The sequence below is a fragment of the Ochlerotatus camptorhynchus genome, unplaced genomic scaffold (genome assembly GCF_037179485.1).
Source record: "Ochlerotatus camptorhynchus isolate MF236.1 unplaced genomic scaffold, CSIRO-AGI_Acam_v1.1 ptg000434l, whole genome shotgun sequence".
Classification (NCBI taxonomy): Eukaryota; Metazoa; Arthropoda; class Insecta; order Diptera; family Culicidae; genus Ochlerotatus; species Ochlerotatus camptorhynchus.
In genome coordinates, this window is record NW_027040920.1 from 7,237,897 (window position 1) to 7,256,336 (window position 18,440).

Below are 18,440 nucleotides of genomic sequence, written 5' to 3' on the forward strand. Positions count from 1 at the left end.
GAGAGAGAGAGAGAGCTGATGATTACTCTCCAATAAGATATTCACTTATGGCAGGGGTGAGCACTAACTGGCGGGATAATAGTCAAGAGTGAACTCTCATTCAATAGGGCTGTTCTTATATAATAGAGTGGCCTATATCCCACACCGGGTACCCCGGGGAAGTTGCTTGAATATGAATTGAATTAAAACCCATTAAATCACATTAAAATACGATGATAAGGTGATTGGTAGCCTCACCAAATAGACTACACCCGGATATATTCCGGGTACCCCCAGGCAGTGGCGTAGCGTCACTGGATGACACGGGGGTGGGGGGCTTGGTCACTGATAATGACAATAAAATAAATAAACTTGAATAAGTAAGAAGGGTCTGATCACACCATAGGTGGATAAATTCGGGTTTTTCTGTGTACGTTCGGTTATTTTAACAAAGGGGTATACATTTTATGTATACACTGAAACAAATGTTGTAATAACAACAAATTTTAGAAATACTATTAACAGAATCAGTCAATATAAAGAAATATATTGTTGAAAATACAGTAAATGTTGAAAAAAGTACTATTCACCAATGCAGTTTGTCATAGTCATTTTCGCAGTTTCTTTGTATTTAAATTGAACTCATTTATGTAGTGAAATTTACTATGCCATGCATTCTTGCTCAACGCATTGTATTCCTACCATTATGGGAAAATAGCCAAGGAGTGGTATACAGCCAACAACGTGCAGGTGGTGCCCAAGGAAGGCAACCCTTCCAACACGCCAGGACTTCACCCAATCGAAAAATTTGGGCCATCGTCAAGCGGAACCTGAAGAAGACCCAAAACAACTGTTGGAAGCGAGAAGCAGTTTAAGGCAAACTGGTGTTCTGCTGCGAACAAAGTGGACGAGGAGGCTGTACAGAATCTGATTGGAGGAGTCAAACGAAAGGTCCGGAAATTCGAATACGGTCAACCGAAAGCTTAGCTGAATATTTTCTCTGTATTTTATGCGAATTAAATTTAAAAAAAGAAACAATTTGATTTTTTTAATAAAACGTTTAATCAATTTACACGCATTCATGTTTGACCAAATTTTGATCGTAACACCCTTTAGATTTTACCATAGGTGGAAAAATTCAGGTTTTTATTATTTCATCAAGAAACATAAATAAATATTCGCTAAACTACACAATTATCACTACACTTTCCTAGAACAATACTGACACGCTTGACAATGAATGCACAGGACCAGTCATTCTTTCTTAACGTTACTACACTCGTCCGGAGGGCCCGTTGCAGTAGCAACCTCTGCCGAAGCTTGATCTCTGACCTCATTCCAGCTTTGAACCTTTCCTGATCCAAAAAACATGAAAAACACTCCGGTAGCTATGTAGATGGCAGCAGTTATCAGAAAAACGTTCTTCCATTGCTCCATCGTGTTCTGCAAAAAGGTGCATGAGTAAACTGTTTCCAATTGTTAATTACAACCTGGACTTACCATCTCCGCAGTGAAATGTGCCACCAGCATGGGTGCAACAAATCCAGCAGTAGTGCCAATGAAGTTCATCATACCGTAGAGGGTGGCTACAAAATTGGGAGCGAGATCTTGGGCATTGACAAGATTCGTGATGGTGGATGCTCCGTTGACGCCCAAACATGCCACGATCAATGCTACGCACACTAATGGATTCTGGCCGATGAATGGAAGGGCCACTAGAATTGCTCCCGGAATGAGGTGAGCTGGAAAATGGAAGGATTTATTAATGGTGATTCACGACAGCTGCAGTGAGGAATGTTACAGAACAAGCAGAATGACTTCCTGATAGCGGTTGTGCTCATGAGGTCCTTTGTTCGGATCAGGTCACCGATGTATCCGAAGAAGAATCCGGAGAACATTCGTGCCAGATACGGCAAGCTGGACAGGAATCCGGAGCTGGACAGGTTGAACCCTAGAACCTCGTTCATGAACTTCGGAGCCTGAGTGATGAAGAAGTTCATGCCCCAGAAATTTCCATAGTGCAGCAGCAGGAGAGACAGATAGGGTAGCGAAATGAGCACCTTACCGAAAGGTGGCTTGGACTTTGCCTTTGATACCGTCCCACCGAACGATTCTTCGATGAACTGTTTTTCCTCTGCGGTTATGGATTTGTGCTGAGCCGGTAAATCCTCAATCAGATACACCCAAATGATCGCAATTACCAGGACAAACACTGCCGATACGTAGAACGAGGTTGCCCAACCGAATTTTTCGGTTATGATACCGGCTAGGGGCCATGTGATCACAGTTCCGAAGGTACTTCCACCAGCGATGCAGGCAATCACTTTGCCTCTTTCATTCGGCGGTATCCAACGGGATATGAGATTGTGCAGGCATGGGTAGACACAGCCCGCCAACAGGCCAATCATACCTCTCGAGCCTATTACAGCCCATGCTCCTACCTCGGCCAGCACTGGCGTTACGGCGGTTGTGATGGCACTCGCTACAAAGGAAACAGCAATCAACAATTTCGGCCCGAATTGTTCGGCTAGTAGTCCAGCTGGTAGCGAAGTGAGCAGATATCCGTAGAAGTAAGCCCCCAGGATGTTGCCTTGGGTTTTCTGATCCCACCTATATCGGGGACCGAAATTCTGCAGTTCCGGATCTTTCTCAATGCGCGACGAATCATATGAAACGGTCGTCCCATTGTCAACGGAAAGGAGTGCTGCAACAGTCGTGGCTGTGATCGGTGATTCATCCCCCGTACTGCTGCTAGCATTAACTAGTTTTGCCGCTTGTATGATTGTGGTGTGGTTTGTTGGCAGCCTTGCAAGCGAGGCCGTCGGCTGAACCATGGCAAGTATATTGATCGACATGTTGACACGCATCATGAACGATGTTACACATGCCACGAAGATCATTACGGCGACCGTCAGCCGCTTCGGGATGGTTCCTGAAAGACAAAGGAAATTGAGGAGGTTTCTAAAAATAAACAAAATTAATCATCAATTTACGCGATGCTATGTGTTTGTGGCATGTTTGCGAGTTTTTAGGACATGCGTTGCGCGTGGTGTACAATCTGCAAATTGTTTTTTTATAATCGCTTTGTGGGACTGCTTCACCAAACATATTTGCACATCATTGTGGACGTGGAAGTTTGCAGGCTTAGATCTAGGCAGTGACATTATTGATTTTGGAATTTCTTTTACCAAAGCAAATACATGCTAATTGACGAATCGATTTATTTTTCCCCTCTCTGAATTCCGAATTCCATGATACTTCGCACATTTGTTCACTGTGGGCTGGAAATTGGCAGTTTTGAAAGTCACCAAATTTTTCAAAACGGCGTATTCGATTTTTTAAATAAATCATCGCACGGCACATCTAATCACGGATACGAATTTGGTTCATTTAAATCAAAAATATAAATGTTTATGCTCTTAACATATGAATTATTCAAATTAAATTGAAAACATGTTTAAAACTAAAATATTTATGGTAGAATTAAATTCAAACGCATGTTTATTTCAGCAATATAGAATTAGAGAAACAATTTTTAGCGTGTGCTTTTTTCATTCTTGTTTACATTCGGCATATACTAAATGGGTTGAAGTGGAATGCATGAGATATGGAACAGATGCCAGGAGAAATATATATGAGTTAAATCGTTTGTGATTATCAACCGAACGAGTTGTTTGATTTATAGATAGAATCTCTATCCGAAGAAGGCCAAGTTAAAACAGTGGAGACGAGGATGGAATAGGAATCTTTCAACGCGTGTAAAAAGTGAAATTTAGTGAAAACTTAGTGAAGATTATCGTAGTGGCAGTATTTACCCGGATAAACGAATTATCAACGGGGAAATTTGTGAAAGCCCACATTTTTATCATCGGGTGGTAGACATTTTATTCGAGCAAGAGTAAGAATTTTTTTTTGTTATCAGAAGAATAACGTTGAGCTCTATTGTTCTGCTAGTGGCGTGGTTTTCATACCTTTTTGTAGACATTTTTGCTAGTTTTGCTATAAACATCAGTGATTTTCCTCACTCAGTGATTGTTAAAATTTTGGACCGAGTCAAATTGTATCTAGCCAACAAAGAGAAAATCCTTATGCAGCGTATTTTTATCAGCAACGCCATTTTGTGAAAAAAAAAAAAAATCGCAGTTGGCTGTTTCGTAACGCTGATTCTTTTATTCTGTTCACCCGGTTTTCATATCATTTTAATTTAGTTTATCTTCGTTTTGTGCCATCAGGAATAGTGAGGCGTGATATTTGCGGCATCCGTGGAAGTCATTGTGAAAACGTACATTAAGTGAGAAGAGAGAAAAAGAGCATTAGAAGGAAAATTGTTCAGTGAAAACTTCAATTGGATTTAGTTGCGACATCGTACGTTGACCTTTACAGTATTGCTATTGTAGTGGTGGCGTATTTGCTACTGCTGTTGGTTCTGCTACTGTTGCTGTTAGCTGCTGTGGTGGTGAGAACATCGCTGCTGCTGCTATCAATAATCATCGGAGGAAACGTTGTTGTTGCTGCTACTGGTGAGTTCGGTGCTGTCATCGCCTGTTGTTCAAGATGCCATTGTCCACCAGTACCGAGCCTTTTTTTGCCGGGAACCATTCCTTTTGCTCAATATTTGGAGCAACTTGAATGGATGTTTGATCATAACAAATTTGCCCCGGATGATTATAAATCATCCTTCTTAGCTGTTTGTGGCACTGAAGTTTTTTCTCGATTAAAACTGTTATTCCCCGGTCGCGATTTCAAAGACCTTACGTACAAAGAAATCACGGAAAACCTGAAAAAACATTACGACAAAGTAGATTTCGTACTTGATGTGAAAACTTTAGCTGAGCAATGTGACTTTGGTACATTTAAAGACAGAGCAATTAGAGATGTGCTTGTTATAGGGACTTATGACCGTCAAATGCAGAATCGCCTATTCGACGAAGAAGACCTCACAGCTAGCAAGGCCGAGAGAATAATAGTAAACAAAGAAATAGCGTCGGACAGAACCAATACGTTGAAAAGGGACGATGAACCACGACTAGGCGTCATAGCAAGGCTTGGTCGTAGATCACCTATTAGATCAAGTCGAGGATCGGGTTACAGAGGAAGGAGTAGAAGCGATAGTAGGAATCGTTTTGTTCGGTTTAGAAATGAAGGTTACAATAGATATGATCGCAGATATGACAGCAGAGATAATAACAGTCCAGGGAAAATAGCATATTTTTGCTCTCATTGCAAGAAGAGAGGACACACAAAAAAGTATTGTTTTCGTCTTAAAGAAAAAAACCCACGTGAAAGTAAACCAAATGTAAATTTTGTTGGCTCTCCCAAGCCTAGTACTTCAGACTCTTCTGGGCTTTTCAAGCGACTAAAGACTGATTTAGAGGACAATTCTGATGAAGAGGATTTTGCATGCTTGATGATTTCTTCAATCAATAAGATAAATGAACCCTGTTATGTTGACGCACAAATTGAACGCAGATCCCTTACTATGGAAGTGGATTGCGGTTCAGCGGAAAGTGTAATTTCAGAAGAACTTTTCCTAAGAAAATTTAAAGATTTAAGCCTGGAGGTGTGCAACAAAAGGTTGGTGGTTATTGATGGCAAAAAGTTACAGGTTTTGGGAAAGGCGAATGTTTTTGTGCAGCTGAACGGATTAAACCAACGTCTTCCTTTGATTGTTTTACGATGCAATAACAAATTCGTGCCTCTGATTGGAAGAAGCTGGCTGGACATATTTTTTGGAGACTGGAGAAGAGCATTCAATCAACAAACACTGGCTACAACTTGCATCAACTCGCTGCAGGAAGAGGAGATAGTAAACGACGTAAAGCGTAAGTTTCCTTCGGTTTTTGATAAAGATTTGTCTCGTCCAATCAAAGGTTATGTTGGTGATTTGGTTTTAAAAGATGTTTAGGAAAGCATACGATGTTCCTTTACGGCTGAAACAGAAAGTCTTAGATTGTTTAGATAATTTGGAGAACGATGGAATTATTGAACCAATTGAAGCCAGCGAATGGGCCTCACCTGTAGTTGCGGTGGTCAAGAAAGACCAGAGTATTCGTCTTGTTATTGACTGTAAAGTCACAATAAACAAAGTCATTGTCACGAATTCTTACCCTTTGCCGCTGATTCAAGACATTTTTGCCACCCTTAGTGGTTCAAAAGTTTTTTGTTCGCTAGATTTAGCTGGTGCTTACACCCAACTCTTGTTATCAGAGCGTTCCAAGAAGTTTATGGTGATAAACACCATTAAGGGTTTATATCTTTACAAACGTTTGCCACAAGGAGCTGCTTCTAGTGCAGCTATTTTTCAAAAAGTAATGGACCAAGTGCTCCAAGGTTTGGAAAACGTTGTTTGCTACTTGGATGACGTATTGATCTCTGGAAAAAATTTAGAAGATTGCAAAGCAAAACTTTATTTAGTTCTGGAAAGGTTAGCCAAAGCTAATATCAAAGTCAAATTAGATAAATGCAATTTTTTTGTAAATGAGTTGCCTTACTTGGGGCATGTAATAACGGACAAAGGGTTGTTACCTTGCCCTGACAAAGTTAAAACTATTCGCGAAGCGAAAGCTCCTGGAAACGTGACAGAATTAAAGGCATTTTTGGGACTGGTAACGTATTATGCCAAATTTATCCCAAATTTATCATCCAGAATCAGTTGTCTTTATAATTTGCTTAAAAAAGATGTTAAATATATTTGGAGCACGCAGTGCGAAAAGGCATTCAATGTTTGTAAACATTACCTATTGAAACCTAAACTACTGGAGTACTTTGATCCTGAAAAACCGGTAGCAATAGTAACTGATGCTTGCTCTTATGGTTTAGGAGGCGTGATGGCGCATGTGATACACGGCGAAGAACGGCCTGTATGCTTTACGTCTTTTTCATTGAACAACGCTCAAAAAAATTACCCAATTTCACATCTTGAGGCTTTGGCTATTGTAAGCACTGTAAAAAAATTTCACAAATACCTGTACGGAAAACAATTCACTATTTATACAGATCATAAGCCTCTCATCGGTATATTTGGGAAAGAAGGGAAGACTTCTATCTCTGTAACAAGATTACAGCGTTATTTGAGAGAACTTGCTATCTATGATTACGAGATAATTTATCGTCCTTCAAGCAGATTGGGGAACGCTGACTTTTGTTCCAGATTTCCGCTTCCTGAACCAATTCCAGCAAATTTAGATGAAGAATGTGTTAAAAGTTTAAACTTCACGAATGAATTTCCGATAAATTACAATGAAATTGCTCTGGCAACAAAAGATGATGATTTTACAAAACAACTTTTAATATTTATTGATAAGGGCTGGCCAGAACGTTTCGATAAAAAAAATTAAAGATGCGTATGCTATTCATCAAGAAATGGAAATTGTAGATGGTTGCATTTTGTTTAAAGATCGAGTTATGATTCCTGATGCTATGAAAAATAAAGTACTAAAACTTCTCCATATGAATCATTCCGGTATGAGTAAGATTAAGCAGCTGGCACGTAGAAGTGTGTTTTGGTTCGGATTGGATTCAGATATCGAAAGATTTGTGAAATCTTGCAACGTTTGCAATGAAATGACAGCGGTTACAAAACCTGCAAAATACTCCAAATGGATTCCGACAAAAAAACCATTTTCCCGCGTACATGCAGATTTTTTCTATTTTGAAAAGAAATTTTTTTTGCTAGTGGTGGATAGCTATACTAAATGGGTTGAAGTGGAATGCATGAGATATGGAACAGATGCCAGGAGCAGGGGTTGAAACAGTCGACGTTTTTTACTACACTCGCTTCGTTGTCGTGCGCGACAGTCTGTTTGTATTCGAACACTCATGCTCTACCGTCGTCTCTCTCACACAACACGAGCGGTAAAATAACATTCGAGCTAAAAGAAAATTATCAAAATAGCTATCATATGACATGTGTGATTTCGTTGTAATTCCTCAATTTGGTGTAAATCAGATCATTTCTGATCAGAAATATTATTACTAGGACATCATTGCTTGCTATTTTCAGAATTCACTCAAGCACACCATCAGCAGCTCTTATTATGATAAAAACTAAAATACATACATTCGTGACGGTCTTCGGCGACAGTGTCGTATGACAGAGCCTGTCATATGACGTTTTAGTTTGGTACTGTACTATGAAAGCTTGTTTTGCAAGTGTCGGAGGCAAAGGCAGTCAATTATCACAGAAAATGTGTCGACTACCGTGACCGCTTACAAGACTGGCCAGGAGAAATATATATGAGTTAAATCGTTTGTGATTATCAACCGAACGAGTTGTTTGATTTATAGATAGAATCTCTATCCGAAGAAGGCCAAGTTAAAACACGGCAAAGTCAACTGAAAACGGCCCACAAGTCGAGGGGGGGAGACACATCTAAATCTCAAGTTTAGATGCTTAACCAAATCTCCAACTAGCGAATCAATCTTCGAAAAATCTTCTTTCATTTCTCGCATCTGACGGCAAGTCCAGGTTCTATACAGTGGAATGCCATACGGGAATTCGGAATTACGGAGAGATAACGCACACGCGAAATACTAGAAAAAACAAGTTTACTTTATTAAGCGATTAAAAGAATACACGCGGTTGTTACGCTTTTCTATGAAGATGAACTTTACTCGCAGCTGTCACGTACCGAACCAAGGTTGCGCGTATGGTAGGTGAACTCCATGAGGTGAGGACGGGAATCAACGATGTGTACAGAAGAGGTATGCAATGTCCCGTTCAACACTCCCCCTCAATGGATATCTCTTCAGTTCTCCTTTAGCCCAAGCAGTTCAGAAAACTCCCGGTGCTTCTGCGGTCCAAGCGGCTTGGTCATGATGTCTGCAAGCATCTGATCAGTCGGACAATACTCTAGTCGTATTTGCTGTTTCACACACAACTCCTGAACAAAACGCTCTCTTGTGTCTATGTGCTTGCTGCGTCTGCTTTTTCTCTCGAAACGCACGAATGCCAAACACCCTTGATTGTCCTCCATTACGAGGGTGGGTTGATTCTGGGTTTCACCGAAATCATTGAGGAGCTGTCTGAGCCATATCGCTTCTTGACATGTTTCACTGAGGGCTAGGTACTCAGCCTCCATCGACGAAAGAGTAACACTTGATTGGCGTCGGCTAGCCCATGTAACAACTCCGCCTCCAAACTTGAATACCATTCTGGACGTTGATCTTCTACTCTTGACGTCACCCGCCCAGTCGGCGTCCGAAAACCCGATTAGGTTCTGATCCTTCTCGCCTCCTAGCTGCAGCTGATGACATTTCGTTGCTTTCAGAAAACGAAGAACACGCTTCGCTGCGGTCCAGTCGCTCTCACGAGGTTCACTAAGGCCTTCCACTGCACAGGCTGCAATTCCAACGGCGAACTCGAGATCAAAATCTTCCAAGTACCGCGGTCGTTTTCCTTGATTAGACCGCTTCGATTGACGAAGATCCGAACTCGGTGCACCTTCATCCTCATCTTCACTGTTGTCTTCAGATGCCGATGTGTAACTGTCATTAGTCTCTTGACTATCTGGCTCTTCCTTCTCTTCTTTGAAGGGAATCAGCTGTATGTTTTCATCCGGAGTCTTCTTCGATTCAGCAACTGAAAATTCCACCGACGACGATCCGTTTCCAAGCTCAATGAACCGAGCGTCGCGGCTAACGGTGATCAAATCCGTTTCGAGATCCACAAATCGATACCCTTTTTGCTCAATCGCGTAGCCGATGAACGTAAGCTTTCTTGCCTTGCTGTCCATCTTCTTTCGCTTGGTATCCGACACGTGTACAAACGCTACACTGCCGAACACACGGAGATGACTGAGATCAGGTTTTCTCCCCCACCAAAGCTCATAGGGAGTCTTCTGGATGGATCTGGAGGGAAGCCTATTTTGAAGGTAGGTTGCTGTGAGAATTGCCTCACCCCAAAAGCGCTTCTCCTATCCTGCATCGACTAACATGCACGTGGCCATTTCCCCCTAGCGAACGATTCTTTCGTTCAGCAAGTCCGTTTTGCTGAGGGGAATAGGCGGTGGTGAACTGCTGTTGAATTCCTTCATCTTTATAGAACCCACGCAGCTCCTTATTGATGAACTCTCCCCCTCCATCCGATCGCACCACGCGCGGTTTACGACCAAACAGATTTTCGACCCATCTGACGTAGTCCTTAATATTTTGTGCTGCCTCTGACTTGTTCCTTAGGAGGTACGTTACGGTAAAACGACTGTAATCATCCGTGATGGTCATCACGTATCGGTTTCCACTAGGAGTGATACAGTCCACAAGTCCGTATAAACGATGTCCAGTACTTGCGATGCTTTCCGATCAACAACCGGAGGAAATGGAAGCCTGGCCGACTTGCCTTCCATGCAGCACTCACACACCAATCGCAACCCGCAGTCACTCACCTTCATGCCCGTAGCTAACTCTTCTTTGACGATTCTCTCGGCAGCAGCCCACTCGCGGTGGCCCAGCCGTCTATGCCACTGATGTTGGCAATCCACTTTATGCTGACCTTCCGATGCAGCCATCGATGCCTCTGCAACGCGCAGGTAGTATAGCCCACCATGACAACCTCCCGTTGCGACAACGGTACCATCCGTATCAACAACATCGCACCCGTCAGTATCAAAAACCACTTTAAACCTCTTTTGGGTCAACTTACCAACCGAGATCAGGTTGGTAGCAAGACCGGGTACGAATTTCACGTCATTTACATCTATCTTGGTCACCTTACCTGCTCCGTCGATGCCGTACACGATGCCAGATCCTTCGCCTTGAATTTGTGTTCGCTTACCGTCTACCAGTGTGATAAAACCACCAGCAAACTCGTTTAACGACCTGAAGAACGACTTGCAACCTGCAACCGTAAACGCAACACTCCTCGCATCGCTCTGAGCAGCTTTTGCCTTCACGTTACCTTCCGCCTTCGAGGAACTCCCATCCTTTTTCTGCTGCGACACCAGGAACTTCCGGCAGTTTCGCTTGAGGTGGCCAACATTCTTGCAGTAGTGGCAGGTACGAGTTTCGTTGCTCGATCTACCCTCCGCGGATCGCATCGCCTTCTCTACCTTGACTGGAACACCTTTCCTTTCGATATGCCGATTGAACTCATCAACGAGCTTTGACTTCACAACGTCCAGTGAAATGTCGTCATCCGATCGGCTGTCTAATGCTGTCACTAGACCATCGTACGAGGGAGGAAGGCTCCTAAGCAGCATGCATACCTTGGTGTCCTTGTCCAAGTTCATCCCAGCTGCATCCAGGCGATCGAAAAGATCATCGAAAACGCGCAAGTGCTTTTCGACATCGCAATTCTCCGCGAGATTCATGGAACACAGCCTCTTAAGCAATGACACACGAACAGAACGTGTCGTTTTCTGATGGTAATTCTTCAGCGCATTGTAGGTATCCCAAGCGAGAGCACAGTCCTTCACCAGCGACAGCTGGCTATCATCCAACAGCTGGATCAACGTCGCTTTCGCTTTTCTGTCGTCTGCTTGCCAAACAACCGTCCTGTTCGCTACTATCGGAGGATCATCACTAATCACGTGCCACAGGTTCTCACGGGACAGCAACATTTCGACCCGGATCCTCCAAGTTTGCCAATTCGTCCCATTAAGCAGGGGAATGGAAAACTTTGCATCAGCCATCGCACTGGTAAACACTTTTTCGTGCTACTTTTCACGACGAGCACCGTCCAGTCTTTCCAAGAACTTGGAGAGTAAGAGAGCCAAACACATCGACATTAAACACCATTTTCTTCGTGATCATGTCGCTGCTGGTAAGCTATTGGTGGAGCCGATTGCCAGCAACAACCAGTTGGCTGACTTCTTAACTAAATCGTTGGACGTCGGACGATTTGAGGAACTTCGGACGATGCTGGAGGTAAAATCAAAGTAGTCGTTGGATTACCTGACCTGGTCACTCCTGTTATTTTTCGCTGTCATTCCAATTCAAGAGCTCGATGTGAGCAATTCAAGTTTGCTTTAATAAAACATTCTTTTGTTCGTTAAGTCTCGGCCTGTTCATTATTGCCCCGTCCTGTCCACGTAGTTACTTCGATGTATTTGCAGTGAGTAGATTTGAGTTACTCATATTTACTCAAAAATAAACAAAGTAGTCTAATATTGTTCATCAAATAATGTTCAAACAATCGCCGTCTGACAGAATGTTTTGATTTCCAGATTTAGTTTTCATTCATCAAAAGATTCAAGTTATAGCGAGTTCGTTTATTATTCAGTTCCAACTTGGATCGGGTATCAAGATTGGGTCTGCTTGTTTTCTAGCAAACGTCAGTTTTTAAAACCTGGCACGGGTTGAGGTTCGCACTGACAAAAAGTTCGGGTTCGCACGGGTTGGAACTGGTTCCAACCCCGATAATAAACGAATTCGCTATTAGATGGATCTTGTCCAGGCCAGGGGAGGTTTAGGTCTATTTTGCTTTCTAGGGATGGATGGCTAAAGTGTAATGTTTTTGAAGCTTTTGGTGATGTGGTGGTGTTAGTTTTTCCATTTCCCAGCCATTTATAGCTACGCGGGAATCTAAAAATAGCTGCAGACTCTTTCCGGGAATCGGGAAATATTTTTATGCAGTAACCAGTTATAATTTTCGGTGGCTATTTATTAAAACTTGAACTTCGTCAGGATTTCTCCCAGAATATTTTGCCGACAATTTCTGGAAGTTTCTTCCAACTTCCCCTTGAAGATTTCAACCAGCTTCTTCGGAAGGATTCCTATGATTTCTCTGGAAGGTTTCGTCTGACTTTGCATGGAAGTTTTTTCCAACATCTCCTGGAATTTTTTTTAAACTTGCCCTGGAAGAATCTTCCACCTTCTCCCGCAAATTTCTTCCATTGTTCAACGGAAGTTCCATCAACTTTTCGTTCCAACAGTATCTTCAGATTACCCTAAGAAGTCCTACGGGCTACCGCTGGAAGTGGAAACCGGGAATTTCTCACATATTGTGTCAGAAATTTGGAAGTTTTCGTTTGGAAGATTCGTCAAACTTTCTCCGGAAATTTCAATCAATTTTCCCCAAAAGTTTTTCCAACTTTCTCCGGAAGTTTCTTCCAGCTTTCCTGACGGTGGTGTATTTCTACCCCGCTCAGGATAGGCTCTTATATTTTTCCCAAGTAATACTTGGGTTGTGTGGTCATATTTTTTTTTCCTTTGTTCGGGACATAACACTACTGCGACCAGTAATTTGATCTATTGTAGTATAGCCCGTGTCCTTAGTTTAGTGCATGTCGTATTGAGAAATGATGAAGTATTCGGTGTTGATACAGTTGTCATTCTTGCCTTCATCGCAAGGAATCGATTCTAAATGAAAGGTCCCGCTATTTATACCCTTCGGAGTGTTGGAATACCCTCCAAAGGCGCGCCCCTTTGTCAGTCGAAATGGGATTCCTTAGCAATAAAAATAAGCAATGACACCGATAATGACCATGCATCAGAACCCTAGTCTTAACCACTTCAAACTAGAGAACAATGAATAGAAGATTAGGAATCACATAGATGAAGACTAACTAACTCATTTTTTCCTTGTTTCAAGATCATCCTCGGTACAGGCAACCCGAGGACTTATCACTATAAACAAGGCATAAAAAGTAACAAGGACTAAGATGTGTTCCTTTGATTACTGAAAAATCCTGTACCCCTAGTTTGAAGTAGTCAAGACTAAGATTCGGTGGTAGATCTTACATCCCGTAACGTACCACGAAAAGGTGATCTACCCACGTTACGTGGTCATATTTAATATAACATATGTTTAACATGCTGCTTCTCGGGTAGTCAAACTAGCTTCCTGAGAATCTGGAAATGATAATTCAAGACTTAGGAAGTAGGAATTCGACCAAATGTTTTCTGAAGATTAATTTTAGCTCATGAAAATTAATACTCAATCTCACAAAATCGGTCAAAGAGGTTTCACATTTTGTTGCACTACATGCCTGAAATGAGGAAACTCATCATTAATAATAATTATTAATAACCACGGTATACCGTGATTAGCAACATTTTATAGAGGAATATTTAAATTTCTGAGAATATTTAGCTGGAAAAAGTCACAGTTAGGTCAATTCTCTCCAGAAGCGTTCGTTGTTTCCACTGATACTTCTTCAAAAAACCATCAATAGACACGAGTTGAAAAAGGGTGATCAGAAACGGGTTGAATTTTCATCTTCTGGTGTTGTTGTGATGATCTATATTTAGCACAAAAGGAGCATTGTTGAATGCGGTATTTTATTTAACTGTTCATCCTAGGTCAAAATAGGTTAGTTCTGGCCAACTTCATAGTTGATTCTATTCTGAAACTTATTTGTAGTTTGTTAATGAGCGATCGTCGAAGGGGTGCAAGATCCACCACATCTCATTTTTCATACTGGGATTGTCCAGAATCCCCCTTTGGATTGACTGGATTATTTGGAATCCCCCTGGACTGTCAGGAATCCTTCTTAATATTGAGTGAAATTCTTCCTGTGATTGTCCGGAATCTCCCCTGGGATGGTACACACACATTCCCTCATTAGATTTTCCGAAGTCCTCTTCGATATTGTTGGGAAGCCGAACTGGGATTGTCTGAAATTCCCCCTAGGTTTGTTCGGAATCTCTACTGAGACTGTCATAAATCCCCTTTGCGATTGACTGGAACCCTCCTAGGTATTGTACAGAATCCCCCCTGTAATAGAACTGCATCGGCATGGCAGTAAAGCAAGACAGCTCTGACTGTTCCGTAAGGTCACCATAAAAATCTTCCACAGAATTTGAGGGGGCAGCTTGTAGTTCCTTTCGTACACGTGCAATTGTCCTTTCATTGCCGAAAGATCTTCCCAGTTAAGCATTGCAAGCGCACCGTTTAAAATGTTGTTGCTTTGCTTTGCTTGACAGTATCGGTTGCTATGTGTATCAACATTAAGTTGAGCAACTCGAGTTACTCAAAGTTACTCAAAATTAGCTCCGATTTTACTCATGATCAAAAACTGTCTTGCCCCAAGTAAAAAAGCGTATAACCTTCAAATATTGAACCAATCCTTGTTGTTCTTCGATTTTTGTAAATTTTCAAGTGTCCAAGGCAAGGGGTGAGACAGCTTTACTCTGAGTTGATGTTTTGCAGCCAGTAACTCGCGAGTAACTCACTATACCTCAAAATTTAGTCGACGTTCATCGATGTTTTTGTCTGGTCACTCCTTGGCTTACTCCGGTTATCCCTTTCACATATTAGACGTAACTCTTGTTTGTAAACAAAATAGAATTGTTCAGCTATTGAAACGATGTGAATTCCATATTTTGTTCAGAAAATGGCTTGAACGATGCTGGAAAAGCGACGAAAGGGGGTGCATTGGCGTGGATTTTCATCTGCTTCTCTGTGCCGATTGGATGCTGTTGTTGCTGTTATTGTTTTGGAAGTGCGTTTTGTTCGTATTCCTCCGTTTCAAAACGTTGAATGTGAATTAACTGTAGGTAGGTGGACATATGCGATTTGTTCTCGTAAAATAACCACAGAAATCGTTTTCAGATGTCCACCGAGGAGAACGTGAAATCGTTGTGGGAAATCACTGGCATACATAGGAAATATCTTCCCTGTTGGATAAAAACCGATTAACATCCGATTCACAATTCCAGCTCCGAAGGAAACGCTGTCAACCACTACCCCAGAATGTTCAGCCAGAGCATCAACACAGTCGACACTGCTGAAGTCGAAGAGGAGGAGGAAGATAAAGACACAGCTCCCAATATTTCCGGTGAGTACGATCCTCATCCAACCCATCATCGATCTAACCGACGAAATCGAAGTAAAAACCGGTGAGGAAGACAAAAAACAAATGTTCTGCGTTTGCTCCAAGCTACTGCAGATGGTTCAGAATGAGTGGAAGGAAAGGGTTGTTGGCGATCTGAAGATTCTCAAGAATAAATCCGATCCAACCAAGTACAGGATCATCGCTACCCGAGCAGGAGAAAATATCTAATGAATACCTAATTCTGATCTGATACCATAATTTGGTATTGACCGGCATGACATAAGAGGTAAAATACCAAAGAATAATACCAAAAAATTACATACAAAATACTTTGTGAATACCAAAACATGATTTTTTGATACCAAAAGAATACCTGGGTGGAATTGTGCTGGTATTGCATTTTCATAATTTGGTATTGGAATGGTATTGTGGGAACACTTTTTTAGTATTCTTTTCTGGTATTTTACCTCTTATGTCAGGCTCATCCATACCAATTTAAGGTATCGAGATATTCGTTCCTGCTCGGGTATAGACTTTGCTGACGAGAAACCAAAGAACGAAACATGCTCCGAATATAATGAATAATAGTTTAAAAAAACAACTTTTTTCCTTCTAGATGAAATATTTCCTTTAAAGAAGTAATTCAACGGAGACTTTCTTCGACGGGCGCAGCAGAATCTCGGTGATGTATCGCAGAGAACGGCAGGTTGTTGAACGATGGGAACGGGAACGGCGGCGGGTACGTATAATTTGCTGGATCTGGAGTATTTGGTCAGGCGGTTCGAGTTCTTCTACCGCATCAAGCCGGTTGTTTGTTGTTGTTTTGCTTGACAGCAGCTTTTCGGCTTCGCATCTTCATATGTTGCTGTGATGTGAAAAGTGAGAATGCAAATGACAGAGATCTTGCTCAAGCTTGCAAATGCTCATTACAGCTAAAATGCTATTTTTCGGATTTATGAAGCTATGCGATATTTTAATTATAATTCTTATTTACAAGATGCAAGAACAGAAGGTAAAGTGTGTGTATTAGACTACCAGCGAAAATGGTAATTTTTAATTTCGCTAACAAACCATATACAAAATGTTTATTGCCTCGAAAAAAGACCCTATGCAAAATTTGAGCTCAATCGGACATGATTTAGGGGTGGCGCAAACGCGTCAAAGTTTGACTTTTTTCACTCTCGAAAATCTCCCAAGGGGGAATTTCGGAAATCAAATTTTTTTTTGATGCCCCCAAAATAGGTATGTAAAAACCATTACTTTTTACCAAACGCATGTATCTGAAAATATCATCATGTTGTGTTTTGGAATTTTTAAGAATCCAAACTTCAAAACGTTTGATGATATTACTTTTTAGTATCTGAGACCACGTAAAATAGAAGCATAGACAGATATAAATCGTAGAATAATTCCGAAAATTGTACAGGACAACCGTTAGTGCTGTTTAGTTTACAGTACAATCTGACGAAAGTACAATGACTTTTTAACATATCCACCTAATACGGGACAACCCTTTATATGTGGGTAGGAATTTAAACCTACCCTATAGAGGAGCCAAAAAAGTACCCGCATAAAGCATATTGTTTATCTGGCTTCCTTTTGGGTATTAATTAACACTCCGAATACGGTGGGTAAAAAACTTTACGCCGACTACGAAGCCTCCGAAAAACGTGTAACGGCAAGTTTGCAATAGCACAATTTATCCATTTCTTAATGAATTTCAAAAATTGTGGTACCTTTAGAATTACTAGGGTTTCTAGATGATTTTAATTGCAAAAAATTCAAAAATAGAGTCGTCTACTTTTTTAAAAAGCGAAAAGAGTTGTACACGTTTTTTTGAAAGGTGTGTCTGTAGGGTTTTGCAAGTGGCGCAAGATCTGTAATTTAGATTAATGGGCACAAATGTTCACAATTAGCCAGAATACAGTCATGGTTCCTATATATGAATCCTGGAGACAACGGAACGGTCCTCAAAAAATTCGGAACATCCGTAAAAATGGTCCATCCATGATCCTGATCCTAGAGCTCTGCGGTTTTTTTTAAAACATTAGGAACTGTGATATAAACAAATATTTGAGGTCGTGACATAAACATGTACCTGGATGGCCATAAGACCGTCCTCCGGAAGAACCGGAACATCCGTAAAAGTGGACAATCCATGAAACTGATCCTAGAGCTCAGTGTTTTTTTTAACATTAGGATCTGTGATATAAGAATGAATTTGGGTCATGGACCCAGATGGCCATGGGACCGTCCTCCGGATGATCCGGAACATCCGTAAAAGTAGTAAATCCACGATCCTGATCCTAGAGCTCCACGTTTTTTTATAAACATTAGGAACTGTGATGATAGAAATAATTTGGGCTTGTGACATAAACATGAACATGGATGTCGATAGGACCGTCCTCCGGATGATCCGGAACATCCGTGAAAGTGGTAATTGTATGAAACTGACCCTAGAGCTCGACGGTTTTTTCGAAATCATTTGGAACTGTCATATATAAATTTATTTGCGGTCGTGCCATAAACATGTACCTAGAAGGCCATGGGACCATCCTCCGCAAGATCTAGAACATCTTTAAAAATGGTCAATCCTTGAAACTGATCCTAGAGTTCTACGGTTTTTTCGAAAGCATGTGAAACTGCGATATAAGAAAGAATTCGAGGTCATGACATAAACACGTACCGGAGATGAACCAGTCCAGGGCTGAAAGTCTCCTTAATAAAGATAAAAAAAAACACGGACCT

General features: G+C 41.4%; 1 protein-coding gene across 1 annotated transcript in view; it reads right to left on the minus strand.

Annotated features, from left to right (window-relative positions):
* Positions 1-1,060: 1,060 nt before the first annotated feature.
* LOC135711702 (putative inorganic phosphate cotransporter) overlaps positions 1,061-18,440 on the minus strand; it is a 62,320-nt gene continuing 44,940 nt past the window's right edge. The window contains exons 3-5 of the mRNA XM_065234655.1: positions 1,781-2,911; positions 1,480-1,721; positions 1,061-1,422 (exon numbers count right to left, since the gene is read on the minus strand). Of these exons, the coding sequence (XP_065090727.1) occupies positions 1,234-1,422; positions 1,480-1,721; positions 1,781-2,911 (1,562 nt within the window). The 3' untranslated portion in view covers positions 1,061-1,233. The remainder of the gene's footprint in view (positions 1,423-1,479; positions 1,722-1,780; positions 2,912-18,440) is intronic.